The 16033-nt window shown below is 48.7% G+C and overlaps 1 protein-coding gene across 1 annotated transcript; it reads left to right on the forward strand.

Moving 5' to 3' along the window:
• Positions 1 to 352: 352 nt before the first annotated feature.
• Positions 353 to 15681, forward strand: LRRC59 (leucine rich repeat containing 59; the record flags this gene model as incomplete). Its single annotated transcript, XM_080712703.1, has 7 exons — positions 353 to 457; positions 2372 to 2431; positions 4769 to 4927; positions 5324 to 5428; positions 10303 to 10375; positions 12558 to 12731; positions 15434 to 15681. The coding sequence occupies 7 exons, from the start codon at positions 353 to 355 to the stop codon at positions 15679 to 15681; spliced, it is 924 nt and encodes a 307-aa protein (XP_080568829.1).
• Positions 15682 to 16033: the final 352 nt, after the last annotated feature.

Below are 16033 nucleotides of genomic sequence, written 5' to 3' on the forward strand. Positions count from 1 at the left end.
GCCAGGGATCAGCTCGCGCCGAGGCGGTGCCGCGCCGGTCCTGGGCGCTAGGGGGCGCGCCTGCGCCCGCCCGCGCCCGCCGGGGCCGCTCTGGCCCAGCGCGTCTCGGTGGCCGCGGAAGGTGACGTGGACACGGAAGTGGTCGTCGTCGCGGCGGCACCGGTGGGAGCGGGGCGCGGGGCTCGGAGTGCGGCCGGCTGGCGGACGGGCGGCGGCGGCCTCGCACGGCGGCGGCGAGGGGCGCAGGCGTTGTCCGTTGGGGGTGAGTCCGCTGCACCGACGAGCGGCTTTGCAGCCCCTCTCTCCGGCCCGTCGGACCCCCGGAGCCGGGGCCCGCTCAGCCGGCGTCACCATGACCAAGGCCGGGAGCAAGGGCGGGAACCTTCGCGACAAGCTGGACGGCAACGAGCTGGACCTGAGCCTCAGCGACCTGAATGAGGTTCCCGTCAAGGAGCTGGTCAGTACCGTCCCACGAGGCCCAGGAGTCCGCACGTACCCAGCGCTGGCCCCTGCGTGGGCCGCCTCCTTCCCGAGCCTCAGTTTCCCTATCTTTACGACTTCAGTGTGCTTTGGCGGGGAGGGGGGCGGTGGAGCTAAGCCCTCTGGGAGGCTGCGCCCGATCCCAGTGTTCTTGGGATGTACACGTGTCACTTTGGCGCAGTTCCAGAAGATAGGAAAGACCTGCCTGTCGGGCCCCGGGCCTTTTAGGGGCTAAAAGTGAATCGGCCCCCGCGTTGGGAGCTTTCACAGCGCCCAGTTCCGTGCTGGAGCCCAAGGAGGATCCTGGGGAGCGGTTGCTGGATGTATTCGAGAATGAATGAACGACTCTGTCCGGGAAAGTAGGCCTCCTGGTTGACCTGGGTGTGGCTCAGAATCAGCTTCTTTAGGAAGCTGGCAACCCGAGCTGGCCGTCCTATCCTCCAGGCGGTCTTCGGTGAAGAAGGTGAAGTCTCCCCGCTTGACTGGCCAGCTGCGCTGAAACTGCCTGGAATCCTGCCCGACTACCCCCCCCCCTTTCCCCAGCCCCCGAAACTGAGGCCTGAGGCTCCAGGGAGCTCACACACGTGTGTGTAACCAACATGGACCTGGATACCACACCCTTCCTTTTTCAAAGCACTGAGATCCCCACCCCTACCCTTCTGTCTAGTGTTACTTGAACTTACACTTTTCTTACTGCCTTACACTTGCCCTGCACACTTGGCCCAGACTTCCCTACTGTGGCTGTGTAGAATAGTGGGTAGAATGGGACTCCCAGTTCATATACCAGCACCATTGCTCAACAGCTGAGTGCCCATGGAAAATTAGTTAAACTTTATGTCTAGACTTCCTCCTATGTGAAGTGGTGCTAATGGTTCCCACCTCCTACACTTGTGAGGATTAAAATTGTGACATAAAATACCTGGGAAGTGCTGATGTAGCTATTAGCATGGCGTTCTTTCCACCTTGGTATCCAAAATATTTTTAAGTGGTCAAACTCACTCTGAGGACTTTCTGTTGGAAAGATTGGATTGGCCTTAACTGAAAGATTGCCTCCTTTGCTACCCCAGGAGGGTGGCCAGCATTGTTTCAGCTTGGTCCCAAGACTGCTGTCTGAAACTGCTTACTCCAGGTGTCTGGGTTAGCACACATTGTCCCTAGGGGAAAGAAAGGGTCAAGTTTGCAAAGCCTCTCCAGCCCTGGACACCATGAGAAAGTAGAGATGGCTCCCAGGGCCTTGCTTTCACGTTGGCATTCGCTCGTTTTAGCTCTTTCATTCAGCCATGAGTCAGCCAGCACATATGGTTGTGTAGTGCCTTCTGTGAGGAAAGCCCTGAACTGGGTAATCCGAAAATTGCAGAGATTTATAGACATAGTTCCTGCTCTGAAACCTAATGAGGAGAGAGAACTTTTTTTTTTTTTTTTTTTTTTTTTTTTTTTTTAGATACTGGCGCTCGAACCCAGGGGATTCCTAACTTCCAGCTATATCCCCAGCCCTATTTTTTATTCTTTGTTTGGAAACAGAGTCACATTAAGTTGCAGAGGACCTCACCAAGTAGCTAAGGCTGGCCGAGAGCCTGCTGTCACAGCCTCCCAAGTATTGGGATTACAAGCGTGTGCCACCTCGCCTGGCTGAGAATATTTTTAAAGTGCTATGGAGAACTTCTAAGAATCCAAGTTTTCCATTTTTGGATGCTCCTCTTTGCATGCTTCACTAGATCGTGGACAACGGCCTCACTTTTTCCTCTTATTCCCAGAAACGTTATACTTTATTGCTGCTTTTTAAAGGTCTTCCCTAATCGTGGGAACTTTCTCTGGAAAATGCTTCATAAGCAGATGTCACTGTGTTGTTCCAGGTGTTGGTGTGACGGTTTTTTCTCATCTCCCTTTCTAGGCTGCACTTCCAAAGGCCACCGTGCTGGATCTGTCCTGCAATAAACTGAGTACTCTACCGGTAAGATGGCCAGGCAGCCGTGGCTCTTGGAGATCTGGATGCATCTCCTTCCTCTTGCTGGCCGTGGGGGTGTCAGGAGGTATAATTCCAGGGTTGGTAGACAGCAGGCTCCATTTATCCGAGTGTGTTGGGGAGAAGGGAGAGTGGAGTGGCTTGTCTCAGCAGGGATGCAGTGGAGACACAGGCCTCATTCTTAGAGCGGTGGGGAAGTCAGACCACAGAAAACCAGGCAGCAGAATGGTGGCTGAGTCACTTACTGGGCTATTCTTTTTTCTGCTTTATTTTGTTCCTTTGAAAAATAGCTTCCCTCCCTATTGCACAGAGGAGGCTAGAGACCATTTTGTAAGTTTCTCTGCATTCCAGGGAGTGTGAGTGGCTTTCTTGCGTACCCCCCTGCTTCCCTCTCCCCCGTGCATCTTTTGATGAGGTACAGGAAAGAATATGATTTTCTCGAACTACCTTATCATTATCCTTCCAAACAAGGACTTGAATTACTTGAGATTTGCTGTTTTTTTTGTTCAGCACATCTAATCTGTGTCAAATCCTTTTCATTTCTCTTGCAAACCCAGTCCTCCTTTTGCTCCACCTGTGTAGACAGACACCGGATGCCTTCAACTGAGTAATGGCTGCCCTCTTCCGTGGCAGTGCTCCCTCGCAGTCAGGCCTGTGTTTGCCGTCATTGTCGCCTCCTCCACCCTTTACTCTGGCCATGCAATATTTTGCTTTGTTCCAGGGTAGTTTCCTATTGGGTTGTGGCTCAGGGATCAAGTTTAGAAGTTGGCGATTTCTTCATTGGATCATTAGTCCAATTCCCTCTTAGTATTCTCCTGAGATTCACTCACTGTCTATTGCATCTCCACACAGTTCATCAAAAACTGTTTCCAAGCTAGGTGTGGTGGTGCACACCTGTAATTCCAGCACTCGGGAGGCTGAGACAGGAGGATCAAAGGCTCGAGGACAGCCTAAGCAACATTGTGAGGCTTTTAACAACCTAGCAAGTCTCTGCTTAAAAAAAAAAAAAAAAAAGTGGGTGGGGACTGGAAGGTACCTTGAAGGCAGAACCTTCAGTACTAAACAACACATACACACTGTTTCCAAGCCAGGGATAGTGGCACACACCTATAATCCCTGTCCCTGGGAGGCTGAAACAGGAGGATTGCAGGTTTGAGACCAGCCTCAGCAACTTAGTGAGGCTCTCAGCAACCTAGTGAGACCCTGTTTCCAAATGAGAAAATCAGGCTGGGGGTGTAGCTTGGAGGTAGAATGCCGTTGGGTTCGATCCCCAGTACCAGAGAGAGAGAGACAGAAAACGTGCTTCCGAATTTAAGGTTCCACTTCTTCCAAGAGACAGTTCATGAGTAATAAAAAAAGGGCAGCAGTTTCTCGCCGCTCCGACCTGCTGTTTGTACTTTTCCAGATAGCCATTCAGCACCGCCCCTCCCCAGTGCATCTTTCAACCTTAGCTTGTTCTGTTGCGTGTCTGACAACTTCCATTTCACTCAGCATAGACCCACTGGCATTTACAAGTCTCCAGAGAGCAGGAATAGTGCCTCATTAGCTGCTTGAGCTCGTGCCACCACCTTCAGATGGGTGCTTGGCAGAGGTTGAATGTTAGGGATGCTTTGGTCTGTGCCGAAGAAGAGCCAGGTTACAGATAGGATGTGCCTCGCCAGTCAGCCAGCCCTTACAAAAACACTTATTGAGCACCCGTGCAAAGTGCTCTTCTGGGTGCTGCCAGAAACGAGACTAAAATGGGCTACTCAAGGAGCATAGGATCTTTATTTATTAGTGTTGGGGATTGAACCCAGGGCCTCACGTGAATGCTAAGAATTGGAATTTTTTTGGTTTGTTTTTTGCCTTTGTGTTTGTGGTGCTAGAGCATCCAGCCAAGGCCTTGTACATGCCAGGCATGGGCTCTACCACTGAGTCACACCCCGACCCATTTGGTGCTTGAAGACAGGGTCTTGCTCTGTTGCCTTGGCTGCCTTGAACTTCTGGACTCGTGTAGTCAGGAATACCAGTGTGCATCGCCGCATCCTGGCTCACATAGTGCTTTGAGAGGTCCTATGAAAGGTGATGGTAGGGTGCTGTGGAAGGCAGAAAGGGTCCCTTATCACCGTGGGAGCAGTGTGGAAGGTGAGCTGGAGGGAGAACAGAAGAGGAAGGGCTGTCACGTCATGTCTTTTGTGCTAAGCGGTCTTACTATTTTCATTCAAGGAAGGATAGCTGGTGCAAGGTAGTGTTGGATTTATATGTAGTGCCTCTAAATTGGGGGCTCCCAGACATTAGAAAGCTTGTGAGCCCAAGGGTTACCTGTCCTCTCTCTCTGGGTTCTAGTCGGATTTCTGTGGCCTCACACACCTGGTGAAGCTCGACCTCAGCAAGAACAAGCTGCAGCAGCTGCCAGCTGACTTTGGCCGCCTGGTCAACCTCCAGCACCTGGATCTCCTCAACAACAGGCTGGTCACCCTGCCTGTCAGCTTCGCTCAGCTCAAGGTAGCCATCTGTGCCCCGGGGTTGCACAGCCAGTTGCCAGGGGCTCAGGAACTGACTTTGGGAAAGGTGGTCAGAAACACCACCCTGTTTGCTCTCCCTGTGTTGGGCCACAGAGAGGTGGTTGTCGCGTGTGTGTGTGTGTGTGTGTGTGTGTGTGTTACTGGGAAGCATTCTACCTCTGAGCTGTACCCCTAGCCCTGTTTTATTCTTTTTTATTTTGAAACAGGGCCTCCCTAAGTGGCTGAGGCTGGCTACCCACCTGCAGTCCTCCTGTCTCAGCCTCCCAAGCACTGCAATGAGAGGCGTGCACTGCCACGCCTGACAGAGGTGCTTTCTTCCTGCTTGTTTTGTTTTTGTGAACTCAGGCTTAGCAAGTCTCTTTGCCCATCCCTTTAGAACCTCAAGTGGCTGGACCTGAAGGACAACCCCCTGGATCCTGTCCTGGCAAAAGTAGCCGGTGATTGCTTGGATGAGAAGCAGTGTAAGCAGTGCGCAAACAAGGTGAGCACGAGGCTCTCGGCTGTCTCCTTCACTTACTCCCCCAGGACTCGCCTCTCTTGTGTTTTTTCTCCCAGAGCACTGAAAGCTATGTGTTGATTAAAGCACTAAGGTCTCAGTGAAATTAGTCTGTCAAGCAGAGATGTTTTTTCTGCACTTAATTTAGAAGTAATAGAATAATACCACCTTCTGCTCTACTTTAGTCTGTCCATCCCTTCCTCCCTCCCTTCCATCCTTTTTTTTTCTTATTTATTTATATGGGAATTGAACCCAGGGACTCTCTCTCTACCTCTAATCTATACCGCCAGCACTGCTTTATTATTTTAAAAGAAGGGCTGGCTAAGTTGCTGAGGTTAGCCTTGAACCTGTGATCCTCCTATCCTCCTCTCTCAGCCTCCCAAGCATTGGGATTTCAAGCTTTTTTTTTTTTTTTTTTTTTTTTTTTTTTTTTTTTTCTGAGATGGAACCCAGGGGTCTTCTACCTCTGAGCTACACCCCCAGCCCTATTTTTTATTCTTTATTTTGAAACAGGGTCTCACTGAGTTGCAAAGGGGTTCACTAGGTAGTTGAGGCTGTCTGTGAACTGTAATCCTCCTGTTTAAGCCTCCTGAATGCTGGGATTACAAGTGTGTGCCACCATGCCCAGTAAGTCTATAGCCTTTCTGAGGTACAGTTTTGTAGGTTTTTTTGGGGGCGGGGGAGGTGGTACTGGTGATGGAACCCAACCCAGGGGCATTCTACCTGTGAGCTGCACCCTTGGCCACCGTTTAGTTTCTATTTGGAAACAGGATCTCTCTAAGTTGATGAGAGCCTCATTAAGTTGCCAGGGCTGTTCTTGAACCTTGAACTAGTGATCCTTCTATTTCAAGCTTCTCAAGTACTGAGATTAGAGGCTTGTACCACCAAGCCTGGCCAAGGGATTTTTTTTGGGGGGGGGGTCCTAGGGGTTGAACCCAGGACCAGGACCTCCTACCTACACTGCCAGCCCTTTTTTATTTTTTGTTTTGAAACAGGGTCTTGCTAGGTTGCTGTGAAAATCACTAACTTGCTGAGGCTGGTCTCACATCTGCAATCCTCTTGTATCAGCCTCATAAGTACTGAGATTACAGGCATGCCCTGCCACACCCAGCTTTTTTTCTTCTTCTTCTTCTTCTTCTTTTTTTTTTTTTTTGTAGTACTGGGGATGAAACTCAGGGGTATTACACCCCCAGCCCTATTTTTTATTCTTTATTTTGAAACAGGGTCTCACTGAGTTGCAAAGGGCCTCAGTAAGTAGCTGAGGCTGGCTATAAACCTGCGATCCTCCTGTCCCAGCCTCTCAAATGCTGGGATTACAAGCGTGCGCCACTATGCCAGGGTCACACCCAGCTTATTATAGGAATTTTGATAGTAAAGATACTAAGATTTATAAATTAAGTAATTCTGGGGGTATAGCTCAGTGGTAAAGTTCTTGCAAAATAGGCATGCAAAAAGCCCTAGGTTCAGTCCCTGCAGTGCTAAATGGAACACTATTACCATCTCTCAATACTTCAACTTCAGTTCAACTTCAGTCATCGCCCCCCCCCCCCTTTGCTTTTAAACAAATTGTTGCTTCTTTAACTGAGCACCAGATGACTTCTTACTGGGCTATGTTTAGGGGGCATGTGAACAAGAAAGGCTTAAATTTAAATACTACAATAACATAAGTTACATGTGTGTACAGTGGGCCTCTACTGTGAAGCTCAAAGTGAATGGTCTTTTGTTACCACATACTCAGAGCTTCTTATGTAGTCTCATTCTCCGTAGTACCCAGTACGAGAAACCAAGTGCTGAGTTGATGCAGCCAGGTAGCCAAGGCAGCACGAGGCAGCGCGTGGCCAGTGGATCCTCTTGGGAAGCTGGTGTCAGTTCTGAGGACAGACGGTAGCTTCCACGGGTCACTCTTCCTTTGTGCCGGAGGCTTTACGGGTTTCCACTCGAAGCCCTGAGAACCCTGGGAAGTAGGAATCGCTTGCGTTCCTCTGACCTGAGAAACCCTCAGCCTGGACACACCTTCATTTATCTTTGTTGATTTGGCAGATGATGTGTTAGAACTTATGAAATTGATGATGCTTCACAATTTGCATTTAGAAAAATAGTTTCATTGAGTGAAAAGGCCCTTTCCACTCAGCAATACCTTGCAGGCCCAGTGCAGGGGGCACCATGCATTGTGATGTGGTAACCAAAGCCACTGTCCCTAGCACTGTTGCCCTGGAGCGGCAGCACACCTGTAAGCACCACAGGGGTGGGGTAGGCCATTCAGGACGAAGCCGCTGTTCTTAGACGAAGTCACTGGTCTCTAGGACAAAACCTTCAGGAGCTCAGAGTCTGCACTAAGCTAGTCGCTCCCATTTCTGAACTGCCTGTGTGTTCAGATAACTAACTCCTAATGGTAGCACTTGTAGCCAAGGTAAAAAGGGACATCTCCCTTAGCCGGCTATGCACTCCCTAAACTCAACTTGATATTTGTGTTTATTTTTTTATTTTTATTTATTTATTTTTTCTGGCACTGAGGGTGGAACCCAGGGGCTTTTCTACCTCTGGGTTATACTCCCAGACCTATTTTTTTATACTTTATTTGGAAACAGGATCTCACTAAGTTGCTGAGAGCCTCACTAAGTAGCTGAGGCTGGCTTTGAACCTGTGTGATCCTCCTGTCTCAGCCTCCCAAATGCTGAAATTACAAGCGTGTGCCACCATCCCTGACTTGTGTTTATTTATTTATTTATTCTGCAATACTGGGGATTGAACCCAGGGGCATTCTACCTCTGAGCTATACCCCCAGCCCTATTTTATTTTTTTTTATTTAGAAACACTGTCTCACTAAGTTGCAGAGGGCCTCAATAAGAAGCTGAGGCTGGCCATGAACCTGAGATCCTCCTGTCTCAGCCTCCCAAGTGCTGGGATTACAAGCATGCGCCACCAAACCTGGCATCGTTGTGTGTGTGTGTGTGTGTGTGTGTGTGTGTGTGTGTGTGTGTGTGTGTTTGTTTTTCAGTACTGGGGATGGAACCCAGGGGTATTCTGCCTCCGAGCTACATGGTGGCACATGCCTGTAATCCCAGTACTTGGGAGGCTGGGATGGAAGAATCACAGGTTCAAGGATAGCTTCAGCAACATATTGAGACCCTGTTTCAAAATAATAAGAGTTAGAGATGTAGCCCAGAGGTAGAACATCCGTGGGTTTAGTTCCCAGCGACCTCCTTCCCTCCCCCCAAAAAAGATGGACTGATAAAGCAACTGTATTGAAGCATGCCATGCCAGGACTTGTGCTATGCAGTCTGTACAGGTTAGGTTATTTAATCTATACAACAGGCTAGAGAAGTGGCTCTTATCTCTGTTTTCTAGACCAGAAAGTTGGTTCAGAAGGGTTCAGTCATTTGCAATTAGTAAGCAGTACAGTTGGGATGCACTGGACTCCAGGCTTATACTCTGTTCCTGTATCCAAGGAATGCCAGTTTTTAGAAAATAGAGGACACGGGGTAACTCAGTGTAGAGCACTTCCTCAGTGTACACAAGGCCCCAGATTCAATACCCAGCACCACAACAAAACAAAACCAAAAACAAGTCTTTTGTCTCTTCCCTCAACCATGCCCATTGTGAGAATATTTGTGCTTTTTTTTGTTGTTGTTTTTTTGTACTGGAGATGGAACCTAGGACATTCTACCTTTGCATTATATCCCCAGCTCAATTTTATTTCTTATTTGGAAATAAGGTTTCACCCCAGCCCTACCTTTTATTTTTATTTTGAAACAGGGCCTCACTAAGTTGCAAAGCACCTCACTAAGTAGCTGACGCCGGCCAGGAACCTGTGATCCTCCTGTCTCAGACTCCCAAGTACTAGGATTACTGGCATGCCTAGCTTTTTTGGCTCTTTGAGTCAGAGGTCATTCATGGTGAGTCTGAGAATTTGAGAGACTCGGGGTGCTTAGTGCAGGTGTATAGCATTTGGGCCTTTTTCTTAGAACTCTCCTCTGCTCAAGGGGCTGTGCTCAGGTCCTTAGCTGTCCTACTCTACAATGTGAACTAGATGGATCACCCTAACAAGCTTGATTTTCTTTTTTTCATAGTGGAAACTTAGTCATTCATCATGGGCATATTGAATGCTTACAGTTAGACACACTCCACAGTCGTGACCTATGGTCAGGACAGGTCTTGCCCGTAAAGACCTTGCAGTCCATGATTGAGACAGACAGGTAGAACGGATTACAGTATTCTGCGCTGAATTCCACAGGAAGGGGAGGAGGGGACCTGAGGTTACCAAAGATGGGAAGGCCAGGAAAGCACATTGGAATGCTCTCCCTGACTGCCACCAGGAAGTGCTGGGAGGATCCGTGAAATCATACACAGTTGTAAATGGCAAGACTTTCTACAGATTCCAAGCAGCATTGTGTTTGAAAATTCTCTTTCTAGACCAGGTGTGGTGGTACACACTTATAATCCCAGTACTTGGAAGGCTGAGACAGGAGGATCACAGGTTCCTGGCCAGTGTCAGCTACCTAGTGAGGTGCTCTGCAACTTAAGGCCCTGTTTCAAAATAAAGAATAAAAAGTAGGGCTTTTTAAAAAAGTATAGCTCAGAGGTAGAATGCCCCTGGGTTCCATCCCCAGTACTGCAAAAAAAAAAAAAAAAAAAAATTCTTTTTCTGACAGCTTTAATGAACTGGGCTCTTAGGACTCTTCTATATCTTAAGTTCTTGCAGTAACTTAGGATACAAAGAGGATTAACTCCGTAGTTCTGCATTGCTCCCCTGGTCCCTGGTGATCTGGGATCCTGAAAAGAGCAGTCTCTTTTATGGGCCTTCTGGAGCAAACGTGATACTGCTCTGAGTAGTTCAAAGCCCTTGTCCCCCCTGGCAGGTGTTACAGCACATGAGGACCGTGCAGGCGGATCAGGAGCGAGAGCGGCAGCGGCGGCTGGAAGTAGAACGAGGTAGGTGGCCGCCCCTTCCCATCATCTTCCCAGTTCTTACTCCAGCCAGCGGGTTCTTGTGCTTCAGGAGCTGGAGTCAACAGGGGTGCTAGAGATGGGGTGGAGCCACTTGGCCTCTGCTGTTGCTTCCCTAGACATAGCTCCTGGGCTGTGCTTAGTCCCTTCTGGGCTCTCCATGACCAGCTTCCTACGATTTCTTTCATCTTCTCCAGTGTGGCCTGAGGTCAGCCATAACCCTTTCAGAGCACCCAGACTAAAGTAGCCGTCTGACCTGTCACTCCCCACCACCACCTCTGCTGTTTTCCTGATGGTGCATGTCACTGTCTTTACTGTATTCACGTTATTGTCTGTCTCCCGTGCAAGGCAAAGAGATTAGGCACTAGAACCTGCCTTCTTCACTGCAGCATCTCAAACGTTCAAGTGGCACCTGACACGTAGTGGCGTTCTTTGACCTATTGGCTGACTTCTGCCCCCTTACCTGTGGTGCTGACCACAGGCAGTCCCCAAGCTCACAATGCCTGATTTATAGCTGTCCCTTCATTTCTTAGAGGCTGGCCATACTGGGTTCTTGGCATCCTCAGTGCCCAGCTGGAAATTGGAGCTTGTTCGTATGTGGAGAAGCCGTGAAAAGCCACAGGACTGGGTACTGCTGTTCAGCAGCATTATGGTTCAAATAGGCTTTTGAACCCTAAAAGGACAGTTAACCACCATTTTGTGGCATTCAGGCTTTGGAAAAATGTATTTCAGTCTTCCAAATAACCAACTTGGAAATGCATTTTTAGAACCCAATAATTTAAAAGCTTGGTACAGCATGTAAACATACTTGAGCTGTTAAGTAGATCTTAGTGTGTTACTTAGATCCCTGAGTTAAAGTTGGTAGATAACTATGACAACTACTAGTGTCCTTTTTTAGAAAAACACTGTCAGCTGGGTGTGGTGGCTCATGCCTGTAATCTCAGTAGTTGGAAAGCTGAGAGAGGAAGATTGCGGGTTCAAGGACAACCTCAGCAATGTAGCGAGACTCTCAGCAACCTAGTAAGACTATTTTAAAACAAAAAAGAAAATAGGGCCGGGTTATAGCTTGAGGTAGAATGCCCCTGGGTTCAATCCCTAGCACTCACTCAGAGAAAAGGAAACATTGTTGATGTGTCTGGCCCTAAAGGTGGGTGATCACTTTCTCGTCTCTTGCCCTCCCTGTGCGGCATTCATTTCTGAAGCGTGGGAAGATAGGAACCCCAGAGAATCAACGCTTTCACTCTTCTCTTCATAGCTAAGTTCTAGGATGCTGCCAGTTGCTCTGCTTTCTGCTTTTTTGGGGGGAGGAGGCTTTTTTTTTTTTTTAAGATGGGGTTTCACTATGTTCCCTAGGCTGGTGGTGAATTCTTGGGCTCAAGTGATCCTCCTATATCAACCTCCTGAGTGCCGACACTAAAGGTGCACACCACTGTGCCCTGCTTGCTCTGCATTCTGAATTAGGACCTAACTGTAGCATAAATTGCTAAATTTACTTGATGTATCGCCCCCTTTGCAAAAAAAAAAAAGTTGCATGTATGAGTCTACATTTCATCCCGGTGACCCCACAGGGTGGTATCTCCCATCTTGGGAACCTGTACAGGAATGCCTCTTTACTACTAGCAGCCAGGCACCCCTTAATATAAATCCATTCAGCAAGAGCCAGGTATAGTGACAAATACCTGTAATCACAGTACTCAGAAGGCTGAGATGGGAGGATTGCAGGTCTTAGGCTAGCCTTAGCAATTTATGAGACCTTGTTTCAAAATTTAAAAAAAAAAAAATAGGGGTGAGGATTGTGGTTCAGAGATAGAATCCTCCTGGTTTCAGTCCCCAGTACCAAAAATGAAATAAGACAATCCATTCATCAGACTCTTAGAGAAGCTTACTGTTTTCTTAGGGAGAGCATACTTTCTAGATAGCAGAAAAATGGCCGTTTCCTCTTTCTATTGGGTTGTTTGTTTTTTAAGGTACAGGGATCAATCCCAGGTCCTAGTGTTTGCCAGGCAAGTGCTCTATAGCTGAGCTACACACCAGCCCTCGTTTTTCTATTTCTTAGTGACTCATGGCAAAAGGGAAAAGGTGGTCGCATCCACACTTTCGGTCTCTTGGGAAATCACGCTGCTGGCGGTTGGTGGGAGAAGAGTGATGTCGATATATTTTGTTGTAGAGGCAGAGAAGAAGCGTGAGGCCAAGCAGCGAGCGAAGGAAGCTCAGGAGCGGGAGCTGCGGAAGCGGGAGAAGGCTGAAGAGAAGGAGCGTCGGAGAAAGGAGTACGACGCCCTCAAATCATCCAAGCGGGAGCAGGAGAAGAAGCCCAAGAAGGAAACAAATCAGGCCCCGAGTAAGTTCACGCTCTGCCGCACAGAGCTGCACCTGTCCCTGGCAGGGGGAGCGAGTGAGCCTGCAGACTAGAGTCCGCTAGACAGTGCTCTCGTGCCTGCGAGCGTGGTTACAGGGAAGGGGGCTCTCCAGGGGCTGGTGCCTGCTCAGTGTTTTGGTCATCTGTGTCTGGAACAGGGAGTCTTTAGGACTGAGGTTCTAAAATCACCCGCATAGGCAAAGACCACAAATGGTCAGGATACTCTGAAAAGCCCTTTATTGTCTCCTGATCTGTCAGGGAGTGCTTTGGGTAGATGATGTATTCTCACCATATAAAGCCAGCACTGCCTATATCTTACACTGAGGCAAAACACATCTCTGGCCAGGTATGTAATCCCCACGCTTGGGAGGCTGAGACAGGAGGATCACACAGGTTCAAAGCCAGCCTCAGCTACTTAGTGAGGCTCTCAGCAACGCAGTGAGACCCTGTTTCCAAAATAGGTCTGGGAGTATGTACAGCCTGGAGGTAGAAAGCCCCTGGGTTCCACCCTCAGAACCACAAAAAAACAAAAACAAAACCCCACAACTCTGCTGAACACCAAGGCTCCTTTAGTCTGCGTAAAAGGATACATATGCCAGATGTGGTAACACACACTTCTAATCCCAGTACTTGGGAGGCTGAGACAGGAGGATTGTGGTTGGTGGCCAGCCTCAGCTACTTAGTGAGGCCCTTTGCAACGTAGTGAGATCCTGTTTCGAAACAAAGAACAAAAACTAGAGCTGAGGATATAGCTCAGAGGTAGAATGCCCTTGGGTTCAATCTCTGGTACCACCACCACCACCACCACCACAACAACAAAGATATCCACATTGTATTTGAAGCACACTGTACACTTGAGTAGGGGTTTTTTCTTTTTCTTTTTGGTGCTGGGGATTGTACCGGGGGGCATTCTATCTTCTTTGAGCTATGCCCTCAGCCCTTTTTATTTATTTATTTATTTATTTATTTATTTATTTATTTATTTTTATTTTTTTATTTTTTATTTTTTTGGTGGTACTGGGGTTCCTGGAAGCCCTTCTACCTCCGGGCTACACTCCCAGACCTATTTTATATTTTTGAAACAGGGTCTCTTACGCCAGCGCGGCTGGCTTCGAACCTGCGCGATCCTCCTGTCTCTGCCTCCCAAGCGCGGGGATTACAAGCGTGCGCCACCACGCCCGGCTATTTATTTATTTTTTATTTTTTTATTTTTGTGGTACTCGGAGTGAAACCCAGGGCTTTCTACCTTCGGGCTACACTCCCAGACCTATTTTATATTTTATTTGGAAGCAGGGTCTCACTAGTTGTTGAAAGCCTCACTAAGAAGCTGAGGCTGGCTTCGAACACCTATGTGATCCTCCTATCTCAGCCTCCCAAGGGCAGGGATTACAAGCAGGCGCCACCACACCCGGCTTCCTTTTTAATTTTTATTTTGAAATAAGGTCTCAATAAATTGCTGAGGTTGGCCTTGAACCCATGATCCTCCTGCCTCAGCCTCCCGTGTCCAGCCAAGGGAGTGTTTTGCCTGAGCATGTTCAGATGAACTTCTGTAGTGGTAGTTCCATGTACCAGGAAGGGTCACAGGTCCACTGGTCACGCCCTTTGAGGAAGAGGCTCTGGAGGGCAGGAGCCCCGTGCAGAGGGTGGAGGCCTTTGTCCCGGGCCTGCTTGTCCTCACCTTGAGCAAGTCACCTAATCTTGCCACCTTGTTTTCTTGTTGGAAGTGAGCAGCATGCCTACGTACAGGGTAACGACAGGGATTAAATGAGAAAACAGGACCGTGGAGTTCTTGGCATTGCAGGCCCTCAATCAGGTTTTTTAATTTTTTGCCTAAGCTCAAAACCTATTATTTTCTGATTATAAATGTAATATATGGTAGCCGAGCATAGTAGCACTTGTCTGTAATCCCAGTACTTGGGAGGATCACAGGTTCATAGCCAGCCTCAATAGGATCACAGGTTCATGGCCAGCCTCAATAACTTAGTGAAGCCCTCTGTGACGTAGTGAGACCCTGTTCCAAATTTTTTAAAATGTATTTATGGCTAGGGTGTTGCTGAGCTAGAATACCCCTGGGTTTAATTCCCAGCATCACACACACACACACACACACACACACACACACACACACACACACACACAAATTAAGAGAGGAAAAGTAATATATGTTCATTGCAGAGGATTTAGAAAGTAGCAGTTCCCCTATTCCCAGCAGTACTGGTTGTTTACAGTGCGGTACATTGGATTACCTTCCGGGCTTCCTTTTTATACATGGGCTGCATAATAACGACATCCATGGTGTTAGTATATTAGTAAGTCTGGACCCTGTTCCCAGTGGCAAGCCTCACCCTGCCGCACCCTCCTGAGAAGATCCTCCTGCCGCACTCCCAGGGGCCCGGATCATCACCATGTTGCCAAGGAGAAAGCAGGCCCCTGGGGACTGAGCTACAGGGCACATACACAGAGTTCCAGTTTTTAATGTAGTCCCTTGACATCCCAAGGATCAGACATTTATGTGTCAGTTTCAGGATAGTGAGGTTTTAAGAGCTCTACTATTCCTATGTCTTTGTCTTCGGGTCTTGAGAAGGGGATACGTGGGTCTGCATGGAGACTCAAATAGACTGTTGAGAATGGGTCCCTTCAAACTAAGCGAACTTGTTTTGTCTGCTGTGACTCTGTCCCTCTAGAATCCAAGTCTGGCTCCCGTCCCCGCAAGCCACCACCCCGGAAACACACTCGGTCGTGGGCTGTGCTGAAGCTGTTGCTGCCGCTGCTGCTGCTGTGTGTGGCCGGCGGGCTGGTCGCCTGTCGGGTGACAGCGCTGCAGCAGCAGCCCCTCTGTGCCAGTGTGAACACCGTCTACGACAACGCTCTCCAGGGTCTGCGCCGCCACGAGATCTTCCAGTGGGTCCTGCAGACCGACTCCCAGCAGTGAGTGGGTCCTCGGCACCTGCTGCCTCCCAGCCTTGGAGCTTGGATTCCTATGGAATTGGGTTCTGCTGGGCACAACCTCTTTTTAGCGTCAGACCTACCCGCCATCATCAAGTGGGTGCCAGTGGGTACTTGAGACCTCCCCTTTACAGGACTTCCTTGATCCTTAGTCAGGGTTCCCTGGTGGAAAGAGGAGAAATGTGTGGTGGGGAGGGATAGTACCTGCATGCCTGAAGGAATAGCTTGGGTGTGAGGAGAGAAAGCATAGCCTTTTCTAGTTGTTATACAAAGCTGTGTAAAGGCAAGGTTTGTTTCTAAAATGGTCAGCTGTCACTACATTTATACTTTTGTATGTC

Source organism: Muscardinus avellanarius (genome assembly GCF_963383645.1).
Source record: "Muscardinus avellanarius genome assembly, chromosome: 16".
In the NCBI taxonomy this organism is placed as follows: Eukaryota; Metazoa; Chordata; class Mammalia; order Rodentia; family Gliridae; genus Muscardinus; species Muscardinus avellanarius.